Source organism: Bos taurus, chromosome 19 (genome assembly GCF_002263795.3).
Source record: "Bos taurus isolate L1 Dominette 01449 registration number 42190680 breed Hereford chromosome 19, ARS-UCD2.0, whole genome shotgun sequence".
NCBI lineage: Eukaryota > Metazoa > Chordata > Mammalia > Artiodactyla > Bovidae > Bos > Bos taurus.
In genome coordinates this window covers 48,077,615-48,098,521 of record NC_037346.1, presented here as the reverse complement: position 1 = coordinate 48,098,521, position 20,907 = coordinate 48,077,615, and the positions used below count along the sequence as shown (strand labels likewise).

At 52.2% G+C, this 20,907-nt stretch overlaps 2 protein-coding genes across 2 annotated transcripts; one reads left to right on the top strand and one right to left on the bottom strand.

The window, feature by feature from the left end:
* The first annotated feature begins 6,644 nt into the window (after positions 1-6,644).
* SMARCD2 (SWI/SNF related, matrix associated, actin dependent regulator of chromatin, subfamily d, member 2) lies at positions 6,645-16,251 on the top strand. The gene is made up of 13 exons (NM_001205462.3): positions 6,645-7,188; positions 11,555-11,739; positions 11,931-11,973; positions 12,134-12,256; positions 12,989-13,144; positions 13,551-13,646; positions 13,786-13,887; positions 14,038-14,199; positions 14,324-14,421; positions 14,585-14,720; positions 14,880-15,002; positions 15,121-15,222; positions 15,314-16,251. Exons 1-13 carry the CDS (start codon positions 6,973-6,975, stop codon positions 15,365-15,367), a joined length of 1,596 nt encoding a protein of 531 aa, NP_001192391.1. The 5' UTR covers positions 6,645-6,972; the 3' UTR covers positions 15,368-16,251.
* Positions 16,252-16,310: 59 nt separating this feature from the next.
* PSMC5 (proteasome 26S subunit, ATPase 5) lies at positions 16,311-20,900 on the bottom strand. The gene is given in 12 exon segments (NM_174441.2): positions 16,311-16,412; positions 16,515-16,601; positions 16,690-16,800; positions 16,881-16,979; positions 17,083-17,273; positions 17,359-17,485; positions 17,772-18,002; positions 18,080-18,136; positions 18,301-18,398; positions 18,614-18,683; positions 20,225-20,296; positions 20,831-20,900. Coding segments are annotated over 12 exon segments (1,221 nt in total). The 5' UTR covers positions 20,855-20,900; the 3' UTR covers positions 16,311-16,358.
* Between the last annotated feature and the right edge of the window lie 7 nt (positions 20,901-20,907).

Here is a 20,907-nt window from a genome sequence, read left to right as displayed (position 1 = left end):
AAATTAGGGTTTGATTGTATTTTTCTGAGAAATGGTTGGTAGACATTCACTAGTACACCACCATATATATCTGTTTGTTTACCTGTTTATTATTTTCTCTCTAGAATATTTTTTTATAATTTATTTTTTATTTGTTTGTGCTCTGTCTTTATTGCTGCACCAGGGCTTTCTCCAGTTGCAATGAGCGGGGGCTACTCTTCCTTGCGCACGGGCTTCTCATCTCAGAGCATGGGCTCTCAGGCACACCGGCTTCATTAGTTGTGGTGCACGGGCTCAGTAGTTGTGACTTGAGGGCTCTAGAGAGAAGGCTCAGTAGTTGCGGCGCACTGGCTTCGTTGCTCCGTGGCATGTGGAATCTTTGTGGGATCTTACCCGAGCAAGGATCAAACCCGTGTCCCCTGCATTGGCAAGTGAATTCTTATCCACTGTACCACCAAGGAATTCCTCTCTCTAGAATCTTGTGTCAAAACACGAGGGCATGATTTTCATCTATCTTATTTATTGCTGTCACCTTAGCACTCAGAACAGTGATTGCACATAGCAGGCACTAAATATTTAGTAATTGAGTGAGCTAGGAGTCTGTGAAGACTGGTGATTTCATACCTTAATTTTCTTTGTGGGGAGGTGTGACGTAACTCCTTAAGAAGACTTCCAGTTTTATGATGCCAGCCTCTTTGACTGCTTTCCGTTTTCCCTCTGCTTCCTCATCCATTGTTGCCAAAGGTAGGGGCGAGGATGAGAATCTGGATCTGTCCAGAAAAGATATCACCACCACCCTCTTTTAGGCAACAAGCTTGGTGCATCATCCCCACCCTTGGTGTCCTCTAAAAGTAGGAGAGAGTGGAAGATTTGTGCTTGTCAGACACATACTTTCAACTTATCCTAACCCCAGATGACTCAAAAGGCCAAAACGGGGATGACCCCTAACACTGTTTTTCAAAGAAGTATTTCTTTTGCCTCTTCATAAAGTTCCCAACAATTACTATTGTATGGGCTAGTTTTTGGAGAAGGCAATGGCACCCCACTCCAGTACTCTTGCCTGGAAAATCCCATGGATGGAGGAGCCTGGAAGGCTGCAGTCCATGGGGTCGCTGAGGGTCGGACACTACTGAGCGACTTCACTTTCACTTTTCACTTTCATGCATTGGAGAAGGAAATGGCAACCCACTCCACTGTTCTTGCCTGGAGAATCCCAGGGACGGGGGAGCCTGGTGGGCTGCCATCTATGGGGTCGCACAGAGTCGGACACGACTGAAGTGACTTAGCAGCAGCAGTTTTTAAAGCATTTGGAGATTTCTGAGAAGTTTTAATTGATAGGTTTCTATTTTGTTTTCATGGGAATATTTTAAGAAATATTTAGTTTGTCTGAAGTTATAGAGTAACTTAAAGAGTTTATGAAAATAGGGACTTTCTTGGTAGTCCAGTGGCTAAGACTCTGCATTCCTGATGCAGGGGCCCTGGGTTCAATCCCTGGTTGGGGATTAGATCCCGCGTGCTGCAAAGAAGAGTTTACATGCCACAACTAAAGAGTTTGCATGAGGCAACAAAGACCGAAGATCCCCTGTGCCGCAATTAACACCCGGTGCAACTAAATAAATAAGTAAATTTTTAAAAAAATAAGTATTTTTAAAGAGTTTATGAAAATAGAGTATATATCAAAATTTATCAAGCTGCAATTTAAATATGTGAAGTTGATTGTCAATCATAATTCAACAAAACGTCTTAAAAAGTCATTATAGAAACATTTGGGGCTTCCCAGGTCGTGCTAGTGGTAAAGAACCCGCCTGCCAATGCAGGAGACATAAGAGACTCGGGTTTGATCCCTGGGTCAGGAAGATCACCTGGAAGAGGGCATGGCAACCCACTCCAGTATTCTTGCCTGGAGAATCCCATGGATAGAAGAGCCTGGCTGGTTATAGTCTATAGGATTGCAAAGAGTTGGACACAACTGAAGCGACTTAGCACATAGAAATACTTAATATTCTACATTAAAACTCTTATTTTTTTTTCAGTATTAGTAAACAAATTTCAGTTTCATGTGAGAATGTTTCAGTTTTTTAACACATTACTTTAGTATGTTATTTCTAGCAAAATGTATTTCTGATGTGATGCTTCTGTTGCTTTACCTAATTTTTAGCATGTTCACTGTTTTTTGTTTTTGGTCCTTTACAAATTTATTTTCCTGGTTAATGCATATCAAATGTAAGGCTAGTTCATAAGCTCTAGCACAGTAACCTCTTCAAGCCACCCTCATTTCTCTTTTGTGGCTTTGAATAGTTTTGCTCATTTATGTTAACTGTTTCTGCAAAGTGGTACCAAGTCAACTTCCTAATCACTGCTTGTGAGAAATAAAAGTTTCAGCACTTATAGTTGGCAGAATTTTTTTCAGCTTACTTTTTTCAGGTACTTTTGAATGTCATTTTCTATATTGTCATATGCTCATATTTTTACTATGCTTTTTCCAGTTCCTCAGCAGCATATCATCCTTAACTTTAATTTCTTCAATTAAAATTTTAAGCTTCAACATGTTTAAGGTTGTTTATATAATCCCATGTAATAAAAATAGCTGTGTCATGTAAATATAGCTGTTCTTAAAGTTCTGATAATTTTATAAAATGATCACTTAGTGAATTGAATTTTGGCAAGTGAGCTCACTCCAGCCCACCCTTCCTTTTTATGAATGGTGCTTTCCTAGGGAAGTGGAGAAGTCATGCCTTCAGATGTAGAATTGCTTTGGTTCAGGTGGTTCATGGTCACGTGACTGGGTTATAGAAGCAGCAGGTCTGAACCTGACAAAAGCAGAAGAAACCCCAGCTAGAGAGCTATCCTTTCCTGTACCTGTGTCTCTCATTTGACTACTTTTTTACTTGATTTCTATGTTCTCCAAATCTGCTGCCTCCCTGATCCCTCAAGACTCTCTCTCTCTCCCTTTTGTTGTTGACTAGTTGCTAAGTCATGTCCGACTCTTTTGTGACCCAGTGGACTGTGGCCCACCAGGCTTCTCTGTCCATGGGATTCTCCAGGTAAGAATACTGGAGTAGGTTGCCATTTCCTTGGGGATCTTCCCAATCCAGGAATTGAAACCGTGTCTCCTGCATTGCTGGCAGATTCTTTAGCACTGAGCTACCTGGGAGACCCCCTCTTTCTCTCTTACCTGCTTTTTATTCCTGGGACTGGCAATACCTGACTCAGGGCAACTTGTTAATAGAGGCTAAATAGCTAGTTAGGATCAATATAGCCTTAACCAGAATCAGAAGAGCTTATGATTAAGGCTTAAACATCAGGAGTTAGTATGAAGTGAATCAACCCTGGCGACCCATCAGAGTCAAGGTAAGGATAAGATCTGAGTAGGGAGTAAACAAAGAAAAATCCAGGAATTCAGGTGGAGGGTCACAAGTCAATACAATACGTCCATGGGAGTGAGACTGTAAAGCTCAAGAAAGATTTGAGTCAAAGTTAACTATTATGGTTGTTGTTCAGTCACTCAGTCTTGTCCAACTCTTTGTGACCCCATGAACAGGAGCATGCCAGGCTTACCTTTCCTTCACCATCTCCTGGAACTTTCTCAAACTCATGTCCACTGAATCGGTGATGCCATCCAACTATCTCATCCTCTGTCATCCCCTTCTCCTCCTGCCTTCAGAACTGTTATGGTTAAGCTGGTTTTACTGAACCTTCTGTCCTGATGGATTACCTCCTGATTGGAAACAACTTGAAACAGAGTTCTGGGATGGGGAAGCAGAGGTAACTTTTATTAGAGTTATTTCCTGAGCAGGCATTGTTTCTGCACCGTCCTGGAGTTCACACTGCAGGAGTGTGTGGATGGAGACAGAGCCCCACACAAAAGTCACAGCACAATAGGATGAGTACTCTTAGATTTACAGTGTTGGTGGGTGAGGATCAGAAATGATGGAGACTTCTAGAGGCAGTGACATTTGAGTTGGTCTTGAAGAATAAACAGACTGTTGCATAGCAGGGAACTGGGGAAGAACACTTACTCACTTAATAAATATGTATTGAGTACTTTACTCTATGCCAGGTATAGTTCCAGGCAGTGGGGACACAGCAGCGAAAAAGTCCCCAGCTTAAACGAGCTTACATTTTAGTGACATCATAGAAGAACCACAGCATTAAAGGCATGTTCAGGGAAGGGCAGGTTCAGTGTGGTTTGATGGTAGAATTCATGGGATATTGTTGGGGAATAAAGCTATAGAGATATGAGGAGGACAAAGAATAAAGAGTCGATTGTGCCATGTTTATAGACTTTTCTGTACGCCATTGGCTTTTAACATTTTAGAAACCTTTTCTGCCAAAGATATCTTTTCAAGGTCACTCAACATAAAAAACAATAAAAGTAGAGCTCCTTGGTTACAGCAGGGATATGGAGGCGGAGCAAGGGAGGAACTCCTAGCTCAGCCCTCTCAACCTCACTTTCCGCTCTCCACAAGAGCGCTGAGAAACCCAAAGGACCCCAGTGGGTTTAAAACCCACTAGTGAAGGTGATGGCAGACACGAATGTGGGAGCACTGTTCCTCTGCAGCTAATAACAGACCAGAGGTAATGGAACAATAACAACTACCAACAAGAAATCATATACAGTGGGTAAGTGCCTGGATTGTGGATTCTCAGGTCAGATTAGAACCAGATTTGAATCTCAGCACCATCACAGGAAGAACAAGCAAGTATCTGAATCTCTCTGCCTTGATTTCTAAAACAAATGTAAAAGTAGTATTTACATTATATACATTGTAGGGATTAAATGCGGAGAAGGCAATGGCACCCCACTACAATACTCTTGCCTGGAAAATCCCATGGACAGAGGAGCCTGGTGGGCCGCAGTCCATGGAGTCGCTAAGAGTCCAACACGACTGAGCGACTTCACTTTCACTTTTCACTTCATGCATTGGAGAAAGAAATGGCAACCCACTCCAGTGTTCTTGCCTAGAGAATCCCAGGGACGGGGGAGCCTGGTGGGCTGCCGTCTATGGGATCACACAGAGTCGGACACGACTGAAGTGACTTAGCAGCAGTAGCAGCAGCAGGGGTTAAATGAGGTAATGTGTAGTAAATGCTTAATAAATGTTAGCTATTCTCTGCCTACTGTCTAGGAAATCTTTCTCAATTTCTACCATGTCTTAGATATATGTTTTCCCCCTAAAACCTTGAGGATATTTTTTTCATAGCAATTAACTCATTGCTGACATTATCATTTTATCTCATTGCACTTGAAGATCATTCACTTGTTTACACATACACAGAGGGTTGTACCAGAATTATTTGGGAGGTCTTTTTCTGAATACAGCACAGGGATCCAGTAGTTGTGTGTGTGTATGTGTAGGGGGGTGGCTTGGCAAGGATAGTCTGGAATAGCTCCCCAGCGGATTCACCCCTACTACTTCCTCTGGAACTGCTGTTGCTCTAGCAGCTTGAAAGGGCTGAAATGGACATCAACTGCATTGTCAAGAATTCTTTACCCACTCTGCAGTGGTGGGGAGGGGCCCTGGTGGAACAATTCCAGTGGTTTGTTCTCAGACTCGAAGGTAACCCACTTTTAGGGAGAAAGAGGAGAGGGATCTCTGAGAAGACAGGAGAGCAGCAGCAGCAACAGCAGGGTCTATCACTGAAGGATAAAGCTACCAGGAAGTAGAGATGGGTAGAACTAATAAAAAAGGGTTGCACTATGAACAGGATCTGGGGTGCTTTGGTGCAAGACTTGGTTGGGGATGAAAACATAAAACAGAGAACTTATATGAAAAATTCTATCTTCGTGTACTGAGTAGCAACAGCATTGCTTGAGAGCCTGTTAAGAATGCAGAATCTTGATCCCTAGCCTAGAACCCAAGCTTACAGAATCATAGTCTGCATTTTAAACAAAAGCCCAGGTGTTTCTTATGCTCCTTAGAGTTTGAGGAGCACTGGTCTGTATCATGGAAAGTCACAGAACACCTGGCAAGGCTGAAGCACTTTTGAGTACCTCTGACATAGGGCTGATTTCTGAAAAAGTATTGAAGTTTTGAAAGTCGCTATAAATCTTGGAGACAGACCTTATTTAACTCTAGGAGTCTTCTCGGAATGCAAAATTCCTTTGCCTAGAAACATCTCTTGTGGATTAAAGTTATTACTAGGCTTCCTTAATGGGAGGCAGAGGCACATTCAAAATATGCGATAAGAGCTCGGCGCTTGGCCAATTCAACCCTTCACACAGTGGATCGGGTCCGGAGCAGCCAAGTCCGTTGGCAGCTCTGGCTTTTAAAGTCAAGTTGGCAGCTGCCCTGCCGCAGAGAGAAGCTCGTTGTCTTTAATTCTAAAAACGTAGAAACGAGGACAAAACTTTTTTAGGGAGCGTGACCCGGTACCTCGGGGATTCGACTGCACCGATGAGAAATCAGCAACTACTCTTACACCGTACTCTTACCTCCTGACCTTCGACCTCTGCCCCCCTTCCCCCGGCATTTCCGCGTGCCCCTTCCGCTCCCGCCCCTCCGGTGGAGGGCCGACCCAAGGGATGTGGGCGGGGCTTCGGGGGCCGGAGGTTAGGGGCGGTGCCTGTTGGGGGCGGGTCTCGCGAGGGGCGGGATTTGAGGAGACATCCTCGCATTGGGCGACTAGGTATAGGCGGGGCTTAGTGCTGGGCTGGGTTAGGCGGGGCAGGGAGTTAGTTACCGCCTCTGGGTAACTGGACGCTGGCGGCCAAACCTCGGAGGCCCGGGGAGGCAGCGGGCCCGTAGCGGATCCCGGATCCGGAATTTTCCGGGCAGGACCGGAATCAAGATCGGCCCTGCCCCAAAGTGGGTTTCTGAAGAACTCGCTAACTTGGATTAGGAAAGCCCGGAATCCGGATCAACAAGCCCCAGAACCCGGAATTTAGATCGGAAAGTCCCGGAGCACGGAGTGCGGAGCGAACTCAGCGCGGAGCGAACTCAGCGCGGAGCCCGGAGTCCGGACTGAGACACCGCCGGACGGGACGGAGCGATGTCGGGCCGTGGCGCGGGCGGGTTCCCGCTGCCCCCGCTGAGCCCTGGCGGCGGCGCGGTTGCCGCGGCCCTGGGAGCGCCGCCTCCGCCGGCGGGACCCGGCATGCTGCCCGGACCGGCGCTTAGGGGGCCCGGGCCGGCTGGAGGCGTGGGGGGCCCCGGGGCCGCTGCCTTCCGCCCCATGGGCCCCGCGGGCCCGGCGGCGCAGTACCAGGTGAGGAGGGCGGATGGGCGGGTGGCGCAGCGAGCACTCCCGGGTCAGGGGGCCTCGAGTGAGGGCCCTGGGGCAGCCTCCTGAATAGGGGGCACAGAGGCTCTGCATGTGGATTTCACGGGGCATGGTGGGGGGCAAGGCTGGGGACCCTCGGGCTCGGCCAGGTGGTGGTGGAGGACTTGAGGGAGAATGTAAGAACGACTCGGGTGGAGGGTTTGAAGCATTTGGGAGCGTCTCGGGATCTTCCTTGGAACAGGGATTCTGAGTGAGAGATGGGAGGCGTAGTCGAAGCTAGTGAGAATGAGAGATCTAGTATAGATTCTCGGGTAAAGGGTCCTGGGAAGTGATGAGAAAGTTTTGGGAAAGAGCCCTCATTGAGAAAGCAGGGTTACCCTGCACTGGTCTTGGTCCTACTCCAAGTCTGCTCTGGGTTTTTTTTTCTCCCCCTAGTTGGGAACTGGCAGAGTTTTAGCGTGTCTGAGATGGCTCCCAGCTGCTAAGGAGGAGGAAGAAGGGCCTGGCTTCCCAGGGGCACAGAAGGCAGAGCGTGGGGATTGCACCCCGTGCAAGGGGAATCTACTCCTGGGCCAGGCCCTGGCACCTTCACACAGGGATGCCTCTAGGTTAGATCAGAGAGGGTCGTGGACAGGCCTGAGGAAGGAGGAAAGCTTAGCCCATTTTGGACAGACTTTCTGGCTTTCTGCCTGGTGTCAGAGTGTCCAGGAGTTGATTAGTCTGGAGGAACAGAGAGGCACCACTGAGTACTGCTGGTCTGGGACTGGAGGAGCCTGCAGAGAGTTGCTTCAAAGGGTTCTGTCTGACCCCTTCTGGGTCTGGCTTTGCAGAGGACTTCTCGGGTTGCAGCTTCAAAGGCCATCAAGAGACTGCGGGGTCAGTGTGTGAGGAATCAGCCTGACACTGGGGGTGGGCTTATCAGTCCCCAAGTCCATTGTTTCTGATTGCCCCAGAATGCTTGGGAATTGCCCTCATCCTTTTCCCCCTGCCCTCCTCTCCACTTTTAATTAGCCTTTAGGTTCTAAACAAGGACATATCCCAGTCTGTGTGCCCTAGCACTTGACACTGACGTCTTGCTAATCTCTCAGGGCACCTGGGAGATTCTCATGTCTCCTCTCCCTCTCGCCCCCAGGTAGAGGTCCCGTAAGTGGATCCTCATAGAGTAGGAGCCCTGGGTCCCCACTTTGTGAAGAGATGCTTCACTGGGATGGTGATTTTTCCTCCTTGCTCCTCATGTTCCCTCTTCTCTCTGAACCAAGGATCTGGCTATTGACAGAGACAGACCTGGTCCCCAAGACTCCAGCTGGGATTCATCTTTCCCATCTTGCTCTCACTCCAGGGGATTCATGGGCCCAGAGTGTCACTGAGGGATCCCTATATCTGTCATTCCAGCTCTTAGATGAGTTAGCCGAGGAGCCTCCCTGGGGGCCATTGGCCCCGGGGAAGGCTCCAAGAACCAGATAGGAACCTCTCTAATTTCCTAAGCCTGGGGAAATCCCTGAGAGGACGGATTCCAGGATGATTTTGAGGGAGTGGCCTTGGACCTGTGGCAAGGCTGAGCGAACTGGCTGGGTACCCCAGGCTTCCAGGAGAGGGGACCTTGAGGAAGGCACGGAGCCTCTGCCTCCCTGGGCTTCCCCTGCAGCTTCTCATGGCCTCCTCCTCCTCCAGGGAAGGGGCATGTGTGTACGTGTAGGGGGAGGGGTGCAGAAGTAAAGATAGATGTCTGGGGAGGGAGGGCCCAGTTCACGTCTGCTGACTTCAAGGAGGATCCTGTGTGGCCTCTTTCCAAGTCCAGTTATGTGACTTCTGGGAGAAGGGACTTGAGATCTGAGGAGCAGGGGGTGTGTCTCTGCTGGGGCATGTGAGGTGAGCAGGAGGAGCGAGGCTCTCAAGCTCACGTGGGGCAAATAGGGGAGCTTACTGATGGAAGGAAAGTGATGACCCCACCTCCTTGCAGAGTGTTTCAAGCTGTGGGTCACGGTCTACTAAGGAGCTTAATGAAAACATAATTAAAAAAAAAAAACCACTACACCCCCTCCCCCGCCCCCCGCAAAGAACACAGATTGCTGGGTTCACACCAGAGAGTTGAAGGTATTTTGTATGTCTGCAGAGGTAGGTTCTCTTCTTGGTCCTTAGGCCCAGCCTTCAGAGGCACCAGGGGCCAGACTGGAGGCGGCAGCATCAGCCTGGCCTCCCACCCCTGCTGTCGTGGGCGGTGGAGCCAGAGTCCGATTGAGGACATGGGCTGTGCTAGGCTGAGGGAGAGGAGGTTACTGCTCACATCTGAGGCTCAGGGCGTGGAGCCAGGCCTCCCTAGCCCTGCTGCAGGAAAGGGGTCAGGGAGCCTAAGAGATCAGGGCTCTGGTCTTTTTTTTTTTTTTTAAGTCTTGGGTTGTTTTTTAGAAGAGGAGGAATTACTGGTGCTTCAGAGCCCAGGTGTGGAGCTTGGCCAGGCTGAGCTGGGACTGCAGGAACTGTAAGCCGCCTTTCCAGGGGCCCCCTTACCCCCTCGGGAGAAGCCTGGGGCCCTGGGCGAGCTGGGGGGCCTCGCAGGCCTCCTTTAGGCCAGGCCTGTGCCGCCTGGTTTTGGGACTTCCTGTTCCGGGAGCACCTGCCTAGGCGGGCTGCGTGGTGCTCAGGACCTCCCACTCTGCAGGTTCCCTGCCTCAGTCGTTCCACCCCCTCAGCTCAGGCACTGGTGGGAAACACTGGAGTCTAGGGTGCGAGGGGGCCGGGCTCTCAGCTGTGACCACCCTGAGTTTTTTTTTCCTAGCATCTCTAGCTGTGTAGCTATGGCTCATTAAGGCAGAGAAGCAGGCTGTCTTTGCCTCTCAGCAGCTCAGAGGAGCCTCCTGCTGATGAGGAGACTTGTGGCAGGACTCCAGAGGTCCCTGACAGAGCCCCCCACGTTGAACCCCATCCTCCCAAACGCTTCCTTCCCACCCCACTCCTTTTCCCCTCCCCCTGTCTTTGGGTCGTGTTTCTTATGTTTTTCTCTGTGTTTGCCTCTGGTCAAGAATCTGACCGTCCTTGGTGAGAACGTGGGATGAGTGCTGGATGAAGAGTTGGAGCAGGAATCTCATCTCTGTGATGCTGGCGGGGAAGGGGGTTGGGGGGGGCGGGGGTCCTTTGATTTGGTGTGAATCCCCACCCAGCCTGGCTTGGTTGGCTGGTTGTGCTGGTTGCATAATCTGGGCCCTGGGGCCAGCCCTGTGAAGCTGCCAGGGACAGTGTGTGCGAGGCAGAGCTGCCAAACAGGCCTTGCAGGCAGCAGCAGCCACGAGGAAGGGGGTGGGGGCTCCTCCCCAGTGGGTTCCACAGTAATGTTGGGGAGCCAGACCTCAGTGGGAAATCCCTTCTGCAGGCCTTGAAAGGAGCCACCTCCCACCCAGCTTCCTCTGCTGATCCTAAGACTTTGATCCTTGCATCCCAGGCTAATCTTATCTCCATTCTCCAGCTTGGCATTGCCAAGCAGCCCCAGCCACCAGGTGGCGTGCGGACCGCAGGCAGAGGCCAGATGCCAGCTGCTCTCCCTTCCGCAGACCACTGGGGAGCCACAGCTTCCCCTTGGAGTCTTCAGGCCTAGAGGTTGGGGGCTGGGCAGCAGGGAGGTGAGAGAAGGGTCCAGTTCTGGATGGTGAGTAGAGTAGGGGCCATATGGCAACCAGATGGCCTGTGTACTCTGCCTGAGGCCGCCCCCACCCGTCGGGACAGGCTCCAAGCCATCCTGTTGCAGCTTGCTCACCTGGGGTACCGCTGCTGATGGGCCTGCCAGCCTGTTGGACTGCCGTTCCCTGCTCAGTCTCACCACCAGGCTGGTGACGGGGACGGGCACTGGGGCTGTGCCCCATCATCCTGCTCGCATCACAGCCACAGCCCACCTCCTGGCTACAACACTGCCCCCAGCTTCTGCCTTAAGCTGGGGAAGGAGAGGATGGAGTGCTCGGTGGGACCATCTGAGAGCCTTGAGGCCGGCTGGTCCAGGGAGCCAGGCAGAGTGTTGCTGGGGCCAGAAGGTGGTTGCAAGTGGCGATGGGCCCTGAAAAACTCCCCCAGGCCCTTCTTCTCCCTTCAGGCAGGGTTCTCCTCCCACCCCCTGGGCTCTGCGGGCCTCATTCGCTGGCACGGCTGCCAGGGCGGTTGAAGGGGGCGGGGCAGGTGTGGTTTACACTCCTGCTCTCAGGCGCCTGCTCCCCTTTGTTCCTGGCACTCCTGCCCGGGCTCGGCGGCCCTGCCGTGTGCTGCTCAGGACTGGACCCTGCCGAGGAGAGGGATGGAAGGAATGGGTTACGGGCCCCGTTGGGCCCCACCCCTGACCTATGCGTCCCCATTGGCTCACTTCCCCCAGCGGCCTGGCATGTCCCCAGGGAGCCGGATGCCCATGGCTGGCTTGCAGGTGGGACCCCCTGCCGGCTCCCCCTTTGGCACAGCTGCTCCACTTCGACCTGGCATGCCACCCACCATGATGGACCCATTCCGAAAACGCCTGCTTGTGCCTCAGGCCCAGCCCCCGATGCCTGCCCAGCGCCGGGGGTAAGACCATCCTGTTTCTTCTTCCCTTCTAGCGTAGCTCTGGCAGTAACAGGGTTTCTGCGTGTCCTAAGGGCTGTGATGACTGAGGAAGACTCCTGGTTGTCTTGGGAAGGTCCTGGGGACTGGAGCGGTGGGGAGGCGGGGAGGTCCTTTGGACCATGGACCTCTTCATTGGGTTTCTGTCCTCTTAGGTTAAAGAGGAGGAAGATGGCAGATAAAGTTCTACCTCAGCGAGTGAGTATGTTGGGAGAGGGCCTACGAGGCCCACCCAAGGGCTGGTTGGCTGAGGGTGGACTCAGTCTCCCCTCACCTTGGGGCGAGGGAGGAAGTGAGGAAGGAGCCAGAGCTGCAGCTGAAATGAGCTGATGGATCCTTGCTCCCTCCACACCTCCAGATTCGGGAGCTTGTTCCAGAGTCTCAGGCGTACATGGACCTCTTGGCTTTTGAACGGAAGCTGGACCAGACCATTGCTAGAAAGCGGATGGAGATCCAGGAGGCCATCAAAAAGCCTCTGACGGTGTGTGCAGCCCCAGCCGCTCCTGGGCCTTGCCAAGCTTCTCTCCCTCTCCCTGGCCTTGTTTTCCAGGGGCCAAGTGAGGGTCTCAGATGGGCTAGAGCAGGATGTTTTACACTATAGGATACAGCCCATTTAGCATGAATTTGCTTTAATGTGGTGAGGCCAGCCTGTTTTTAATGGAACATTAGGGTTAGGGTTGTAGAAATGATAAAACTTAACAGTAGCAAAGGAATTATGACATTTTTGTTTTATATATTTGCATATATGTGCAGATCCTGGATTGTAATTTAAAGCATTAATATTATACATCATGGTCAGAAGTTTGAAAGGCAAAGCTGGAGGGTAGATAAGGATAGTTCCTGTCTTCTTCCCTGTCCCTAGAGAAATTTTATCTAGATAACAGTTCCTTGAGTGGTGGAGGCTTTCCAGGAGATGATGTTCTGTGGCCATGATGAGTGAGTTTCACTTAAACTATGAGCCAGCGACTTCTGATAGCACCCTCTGTGCGTCTGTCATACCACCGATCCCCTGTATTGGACCTGTTGGTACTGCATCTGTTTCCCCGTAAAGTCGTGAGTCCCTTGAAGGTGAGGGATGAGATATCCTCGCCCAGTTCCCAGGGCCTCACTAGGGGCCTGACCCACAGCCCTCTGTATGGGTGTGAGACGAGTTCAGACGGGAGGATTGGGTAGCAGCTGGTCACTGTCTAGTTAACCTGTTGTCTTTCTTTAGCAAAAACGAAAGCTGCGGATCTATATTTCCAATACATTCAGTCCCAGCAAGGCAGAAGGTGACACTGCAGGAACCACAGGGACCCCTGGAGGAACCCCTGCAGGGGACAAGGTGGCTTCCTGGGAACTCCGAGTAGAGGGAAAACTGCTGGACGATGTGAGTTGGGGAAGGAGGTGTCTGGAGGGGCGGTGGTGTGTGTGGGTCTCAGACTTGGGCCAGACACTTGGGCACTTCCGGGGTCATCCTGCTGGAGGGAGAGGGCACAGCACCCAGTCCAGAGGTGGGAGGTTTGTGTGGTTGTTACAGTGGTTTTCCTGCAGATGGCAATAGAGTGTCCTGAGGAAGGGGTGCCCTTGCTAATTCCGGTCCTTTACTGACAGCGGGGCTGCCTCAGGCCCCTTTCCGTGCCTCAGGTCTCACTTTTCCCCGCTTCTTTTGGGGCCTGAGAATCCTCAGTACCCTGAGCTTTAGGACTGAAACAGTACTCCTCTGTTCAGGGCTTAGTATGTGGCTTAGGCTCGAACCTTCAGCGGCACGCGTCTCACCCTTTTTACATCCCCAGCCTAGTAAACAGAAGCGGAAGTTTTCTTCCTTCTTTAAGAGCCTTGTCATCGAGCTGGACAAGGAACTGTACGGGCCTGACAACCACCTGGTGGAGGTGAGAGCGGGCCTGGGGCTCGGGAGCACAGGGTGCCGTGCCAGGTGGGCAGAGAAATGGCCTCAGTCCCCTCGCAGGGCCAGGTGCGTACGTTGCCCGCCCCTTTGGTGATGAGCTTGACTCCCCTTCCTCCTGCCAGTGGCACCGGATGCCCACCACCCAGGAGACAGACGGCTTCCAGGTGAAACGGCCCGGAGACCTGAACGTCAAGTGCACCCTCCTGCTCATGCTGGATCATCAGGTGACAAGTGCCCTGAGGCCACGTCTGGGGTCGCGGGGACTCTCGTCTGGGGCTAGGGGCAGGTGCCTATCGTAAACCCTTCCTGTCCCTGCCCTAGTCTGCTTTGGTTTTTTTTTTTTCCCTCCTCTGACTCCTGTCTGTCCATGCCAGCCCCCTCAGTACAAGCTGGACCCCCGCCTGGCGAGGCTGCTAGGGGTGCACACGCAGACGAGGGCTGCCATCATGCAGGCCCTGTGGCTCTACATCAAACACAACCAGCTGCAGGACGGCCACGAGCGCGAGTACATCAACTGCAACCGCTACTTCCGCCAGGTTAGCGGGGACACCGCCCCCTCCCCACCGGCCCCCGCCTTGCTGTCGCGCCACACCGCCCCAGGACGGGCCACTGCCCCGTGTGCCCGCCAGGGCGTCACCCACCCTCTGGCGCCCTCCCCAGATCTTCAGCTGCGGCCGACTACGTTTCTCTGAGATTCCCATGAAGCTGGCGGGGTTGCTGCAGCATCCAGACCCCATTGTCATCAACCACGTCATCAGGTAAACAGGAAGGGGAGGAAGGCTGCTCGCAGGGCAGTTTACCTTTGGCTTGAATTAAAGCCAAAGCAAAGCAGCACGTTTGGTTTCTTGCTCCCTGGGTGTGTGTGGTTTGGCCCCGGGCGGGTGGGAGGGAAGTTAGCTCCCTCTCCCGTGTGCCGTGTAGCGTGGACCCTAACGACCAGAAGAAGACAGCCTGTTACGACATTGATGTGGAGGTGGATGACCCGCTCAAGGCCCAGATGAGCAATTTTCTGGCCTCTACCACCAATCAGCAGGAGATCGCCTCCCTTGATGTCAAGGTGGGCCCCAACCTCCTCTGGGCCCCAGTGAGCGTGGGCAGGTGTCGGGCATTTCCATTTATATAGCACCTTGGGATGAGACCTGAGTCCTTTGGGGTTGGGGCTGGAAGCGGATCTTGTCGGGGTGGGAGCCAGTCTGACACGTACCCCTTTGCCCAGATCCACGAGACTATTGAGTCCATCAACCAGCTGAAGACCCAGAGGGATTTCATGCTCAGTTTTAGCACTGACCCCCAGGACTTCATCCAGGAGTGGCTCCGTTCCCAGCGCCGGGACCTCAAGGTGTGCCCCTTTTTCCTGAGGGTGATCCCACGTTAAGCTCTGGGGGTTCTGTCCCCAGCACCCTTCTTCTGGCTCAGGGGTGGGAATCGTGTTCAGCTCTCCTCCTGGCGCTCTACAGATCATCACTGATGTGATTGGGAACCCGGAGGAGGAGAGACGAGCAGCTTTCTACCACCAGCCCTGGGCCCAGGAAGCAGTGGGGAGGCACATCTTTGCCAAGGTGAGGCGGCTCTGCCCTGGCTGGCCTGGAGGGCACACCGGAGGGCAGGGTGGGCAGCCGGGCCTGAGCCGCTGGTCTGTCCCTCCTCCAGGTGCAGCAGCGAAGGCAGGAACTGGAACAGGTGCTGGGAATCCGCCTGACCTAACTGCTCAGGGACCCCTTCTTTTCTTCTCAGACTGGAGCCACACCCTCAGCCTGGAAGGGGACCACCCTCTGGGGCGCAGACACGTAGGATAACGAGGGGGTGAGGGGCACGTCCAGTCATCTTCGGCTCCCCGGCTTTAGTTTCTTAAGTGTAGTGATAGGATTCCTTGTTGCTTGGTCCTCCAAAGCCTTTTACTTACACATTGGCTTTAACTGGGTTCACGAGAGGCCTCCTATGCCCCCTGCAGGCAGGCCCAAGAAGGACCTGGAGGCTCTGCTTTGACATTGTAACCAAGACCTTTTGGAACCAAAGGCCCCTGGCTTTGCTTGTTTACAGACGCCCTTGGGGCGAGTGTCCATGCTGGCTCCAGGGAGCGGGGAGAGGAAGAGGGGCACGGCTCCCTTTCTTCCCAGCCTTTCCAAACCAAAGTTCTTTGCCATTCCTACCAGCCCAGCCTTGCTGCTGGTAATTTCCTTTCCTTCGGGTTATTTGCACTATTTGTGGAGCAGGATTTTCTATGCGGGAGCCACTTTTTTATAGGGATGTGTTGGGGGTTTTCAGGGAGCCCTACTTGGGGGTCCCTCCTTATTTTCTTTTCTCAATCTATGCAAGCGGCTCTGGCCGCCATCATCTCCTGCGATGCCAGAGGGCTGCCACCCCGGTTCTTGGGCCCAGAGGGTAACGCCTCCTAGGGAGAGGGCACCCTAATTTCTCTGGCGTGGCCCGAGGCATGGGTGTGAGTGTGCTCGGTGGAGGGCAGTGGGAGACGGGGAGGACTGTTGCTGCTCTTTGGAGCCTGGTAAGGAGGGTGGGCCGAGGGCTTGGCAAACGCCACATCTGGCAGGTTTGGAAATTTCCAAATAAATCTTTGTTTATTGGTGGTACCCAGACTTGGTGATTGAACAGTGCGGCCGCTGATTAACAGACTCAAGTCCTCAAGGTCTTGACCGGCAGAGCTTTATTTGAGGGATCCACACGAAGGACATCCACCTCACTTCCATAGTTTCTTGATGGACATGTTTTTCTCACTGTCCTTTTGCATGACCTGGAGAGAGAGAGCATTTGAGTTAGAGAGCCAGTGAACAAGTACCCGACCCCACTGCTCCAGAGCCACCACCAGCAAAGGCAGAAAGGTGTGGCCCCGTACCTTAGCCACTGCCATCTCAAAGTCCTCCTGCGTGACGTGGACGCGGCGCTCCCGCAGCGCGTACATGCCAGCCTCGGTGCACACGCCCTGAGCAGGGAAGAAGGCGGCGCTGCCGTTGTGCCCTGAACCCAGTGCTTCCTGCCTCTGCCCCCTTTCCCTTGGGCACTCCTGTTACCTTCACTTCAGCCCCTGACGCTCCTGGCATGAGCTCAGCAATTTTTCTCAGGTTGATCCCCCGGGTCAGGTTCATTTTCCGAGAATGGATCTTCAAAATGTCCAGCCGGGCCTAGCGATGGGAGGGGAAAAGCCTGAGCCCAGGGCCTACCACCACAGCTGGGGCCGCTGCCAATGCTGCTTATTACAAACCTCCTCGTTGGGGGGTGGGAATTCAATTTTTCTGTCTATGCGCCCTGGGCGGAGCAGCGCCGAGTCTAGGATGTCAATCCTATTGGTTGCCATGATAACCTGAGTGGACAAAGCAGGTGGCGTCAGCTAAGCCCTTCCGAAGGCAGGCTGCACCTCACCCAGGGCCTTCCCTTGGTCCTTCCCCCAGCCGACCCCACCGTACCTTGATATTCTTGGTGGCCTCAAAGCCATCCAGCTGGTTGAGCAGCTCCAGCATAGTGCGCTGGACTTCACTGTCCCCTCCAGAGCCCCCCTCCAGCCTCGAGGAGCCAATGGAGTCAATTTCATCCATGAAGATGATAGATGGAGCGTGTTCTCGGGCCATGACAAACAGCTCCCTCACCATCCGCGCCCCTGTGCGGAGACCAAGCCGGGTGTCAACGAGCTAACGAGTTCCGCCCCCTCCCCACCTTAGTTTCATGTTTATGACCACAGTTACCTTCCCCGATGAATTTCTGTACCAATTCAGAGCCAGACACACGAATGAAGGTGCAGTCTGTATGATGTGCCACGGCCCGGGCCAGCAGTGTCTTCCCCGTGCCCGGAGGTCCGTATAGCAGTACCCCCTAGAGAGCAAGGGTGGGGCTCAGGGAAGGAAGCTGGCCCCCATGTTTCATTCAAGGAACATTTACTGAGTGTTTGCACTGTACCAGATTCCATGTTAGACACTAGAGATAAAGAAGTGAACGTCAAAGTCCTTTCTGGAGCGTAAACCCAAACCATTCGATGGCCTGGTAGCGTCTCTTCCCCCAGCCCCTGGCTGAGCAGGACCAGTGGAAGCAAGCTCCAGTCTACCCGGGGTGGGGTAGCTGTACAGTAGCAGCATGGCCCTCGCACAGAAGCTCTGCTCACCTTGGGCTGCGCGATGCCCAGTGCTTCAAACAGCTCAGGATGCTTCACAGGCAGCTCAATCACTTCTTTGATCTCCTTGATCTGTTTGTCCAGTCCACCAATCATCTCGTAAGTTGAATCTGGCACCTTCTCCACCATCATCAGGGACACCAGCGGGTCCACCTTGTTAGGCAGGATCTTGTGCAGAGTGTAGCTATCATTTCTGAGGGCCACCCGGCAATTGGGTGTCACCTGGGCAAGGGACAGAGGTTCAGGAAGTGGTGTGGTGAGAGCTGACCCCCACCTCCCACCTCCCGGGCTGCACTCACATCATTGATGTCGATGTTCTTGTCCACGTCGACGACAAACTTGCCCTCCGGATGTACCTACAGAAACAAGGGCGTATGACCGTCCCTGACAGTTACCAAATCACTAACCTCACCCAGAAGACCCATGAGTCTTACACCAAGGTGAGAACAATGTCCTCACGGCGCATAAAGGTACGGGAATGCAGAGGCAGGTGGCTGGTGCCGGGTCCTGCTGCCTTTACCTTGACTAGCACTTTTTTCTTATCCATGGCCCGGACTACTTCCCCCACGTAGGAGCCCTGTTCCTGCAGCAGCTGTAGCTCCTCCCGCAGCAGGCGAACTAGATGGGAAGCAGACACCATGATTAATCAGAAGTTTTGAAGGGAAGGACTCAAAAAAGAAAGTCTAGAATTCACGTGTTTAAAGAGATTACAATGCAACTCAAGAGAGAGATGAAGCAGTGGGCACTTAGGTGAAGACTCGCTTCAAGGAGACTGAACACTCAGACCTCACACCAGTTGCCTCCATGCAGCCCTCCCATCTTTCCCTCCTCACCTTTTGCATTAAGCTCATTCCTCTGTGCCTGTAGCCTCCGGAGATTTTGGCTCTTATCATTCACAATCAGCTATTGGAGAACAAGAAGCAAAGGGTGGAAAACAGGAGGAGGTTAAAATCTTGGCTAAGACCCTCATAGGCTGATATGAGCTGAGTGAGGAAAGCACAGGGCACCTGCATTCCCCATTCAGATTCTCCAATATGACTTCAGCCTTGACCCCGTCCTCCAAGAGCACCTCTGGAGCGCAGGACAACCATGGGGTTGGGGTTGGGGTGGAGCTGCTTGTCTAATACTGGTCTAGGAATAACAAACCGTAACGGAGACAAGTAACAGCTGATTAACATAGTTTCTCAGAGTGGGAACTTGGGTATCGAGGGAAGATTTCTGAGTCAGAATGCTAAGTTCCAGCCCCACTGCTGGCAATCATCAGCTGAGTTAAAGCCAAAGAAAACCATGAGAAAGGTCTAGATCTGTTACCAAACTGCAAGTGGGTATAGCACCCCTATCCTGGCTCTTTCCAGGATTAACATAAGGAACAAAGGAAAGCACACATTGTTGTTCAGTCGCTAACTCGTGTCTGACTCTTTGTGACCCCATCGACTGTAGCACACCAGACTTTCCTGTCCTTCACTATCTCCTGGAGTTTCCTCAAATTCATGTCTACTGAGTCAGTGATGCTATCCAACCATCTCATCCTCTGTCGCCTCCTTCTCCTCTTGCCCTCAGTTTTTCCCAACATCAGGGTCTTTTCTGATGAGTTGACTCTTCATGTTGGGTCACCAAAGTATTAGAGCTTCAGCATCAGTCCTTCCAATGAATATTCAGGGTTGATTTCCTTTAGGATTGACTGGTTTGATCTCCGTGCAGTCCAAGGGACTCTCAAGTTTTCCCCAGCACCACAATTCAACAGCATGAATTCTTCAGTGCTCAGCTTTCTTTATGGTTCAACTCTCAAATCCATACATAACTACCGGAAAAACTACAGCTTTGACTATATGGACCTTTGTTACACAGGTAAAGCATTTCAAAAATGACAAACCAAATATGATACCCACAAATGTACCTGAAGTTCCTGAAGAATTTATTTCCTGAAGAAATGTACCTGAAGAATTTTCCCTTGCGGCGCGCCTCTATCCAATTTACGTTATTTTCCTTATTTCTGTGGTCCTTGCTGCTTCTCTAGGCTAGAGCACTGGGCTGTTCAGTTTCATTTCATTCAGTTCCATGGAATCAGCATTTTCCAGACTCCTCAATTCTTTCTTCTCTCACTCTGCCCCAACCCTTCTCTGATAAATGTCATTTCCTGACCCTATGTCTTCTCTTCACAAGAAACCGTTTCATTAGGGTTTTAAAAGGAACGACTTTTGGCTAGGGGGTACTTTTATGTTAAAATTTGACTCTTGAAGATGTGTAAGAAACTGTGAATATTAATTATCTTCAAAAAGGTGGGATTTGAGGGGAACACGAGACAGTTAATTTCATATATTTTATACTATTAACTTGTTATCAATACTACTTTTTCCACTGCGCCGCAGTGGAATTTCATGGATTTGTAGAGATCCGCTCATCCCCCTTCTAGCTCCCTCTGGACCTTTGAAGTCCGTTCTCACCTGGAGTTCTTCAATCTTGGACAGATAATATTGGCGGAGTCCACTGCCTGCTTTCCCCTCTTCCAGCTCCATCTGAGGACAAAGTGTAACTATTAACCAAAAGGCTAAACATCCAGGGGATAAAGCTACTTGCACGTTGATTTCGGAGATTTAAGGTTTGTGTTCTCGTCCCTCACTCCATCTCTTCACAACCATTTCCTTAAGACTAAACTAAAACAGAATGAGAATGCCGCCTACCTCTTAAGACTTTCAGAAGGATCAAGAAACAGCGCACCCGGAACGCTACACAATCCCGAGATGTTATTTGTACAGGCGCAGCCAGCAGGAAACACGGGGCCCACGACTCCCGCGAGTGGGTTCCCGCTCCCACTGCTCTCACCACTCCTCCTCACTCAATCGGCTTCCACCCGGTCTTCCACTCCCGGCCCCGCCGTGACCCGCCGCGGGCGGCGCTGACACAGCAGATCCGGTCCCAGACAGGGCCCAGTCTAGATTGGCCCACCCACCCCGGGCTCCCCCGACCCGCTGGCCCCGGCTGGCTGCCCACCTCGGATCGCACCTGCTTCGCATCCAGCCCCAGTCCCCGCCCGGCCGCCGCCGCCATACCTGCTCTGGTCCGTCAAGCGCCATCTTCCCTCTTCCGCGGAGACCGCCGGCATCAGAGCCGCTTTGGCGCGCAGGCG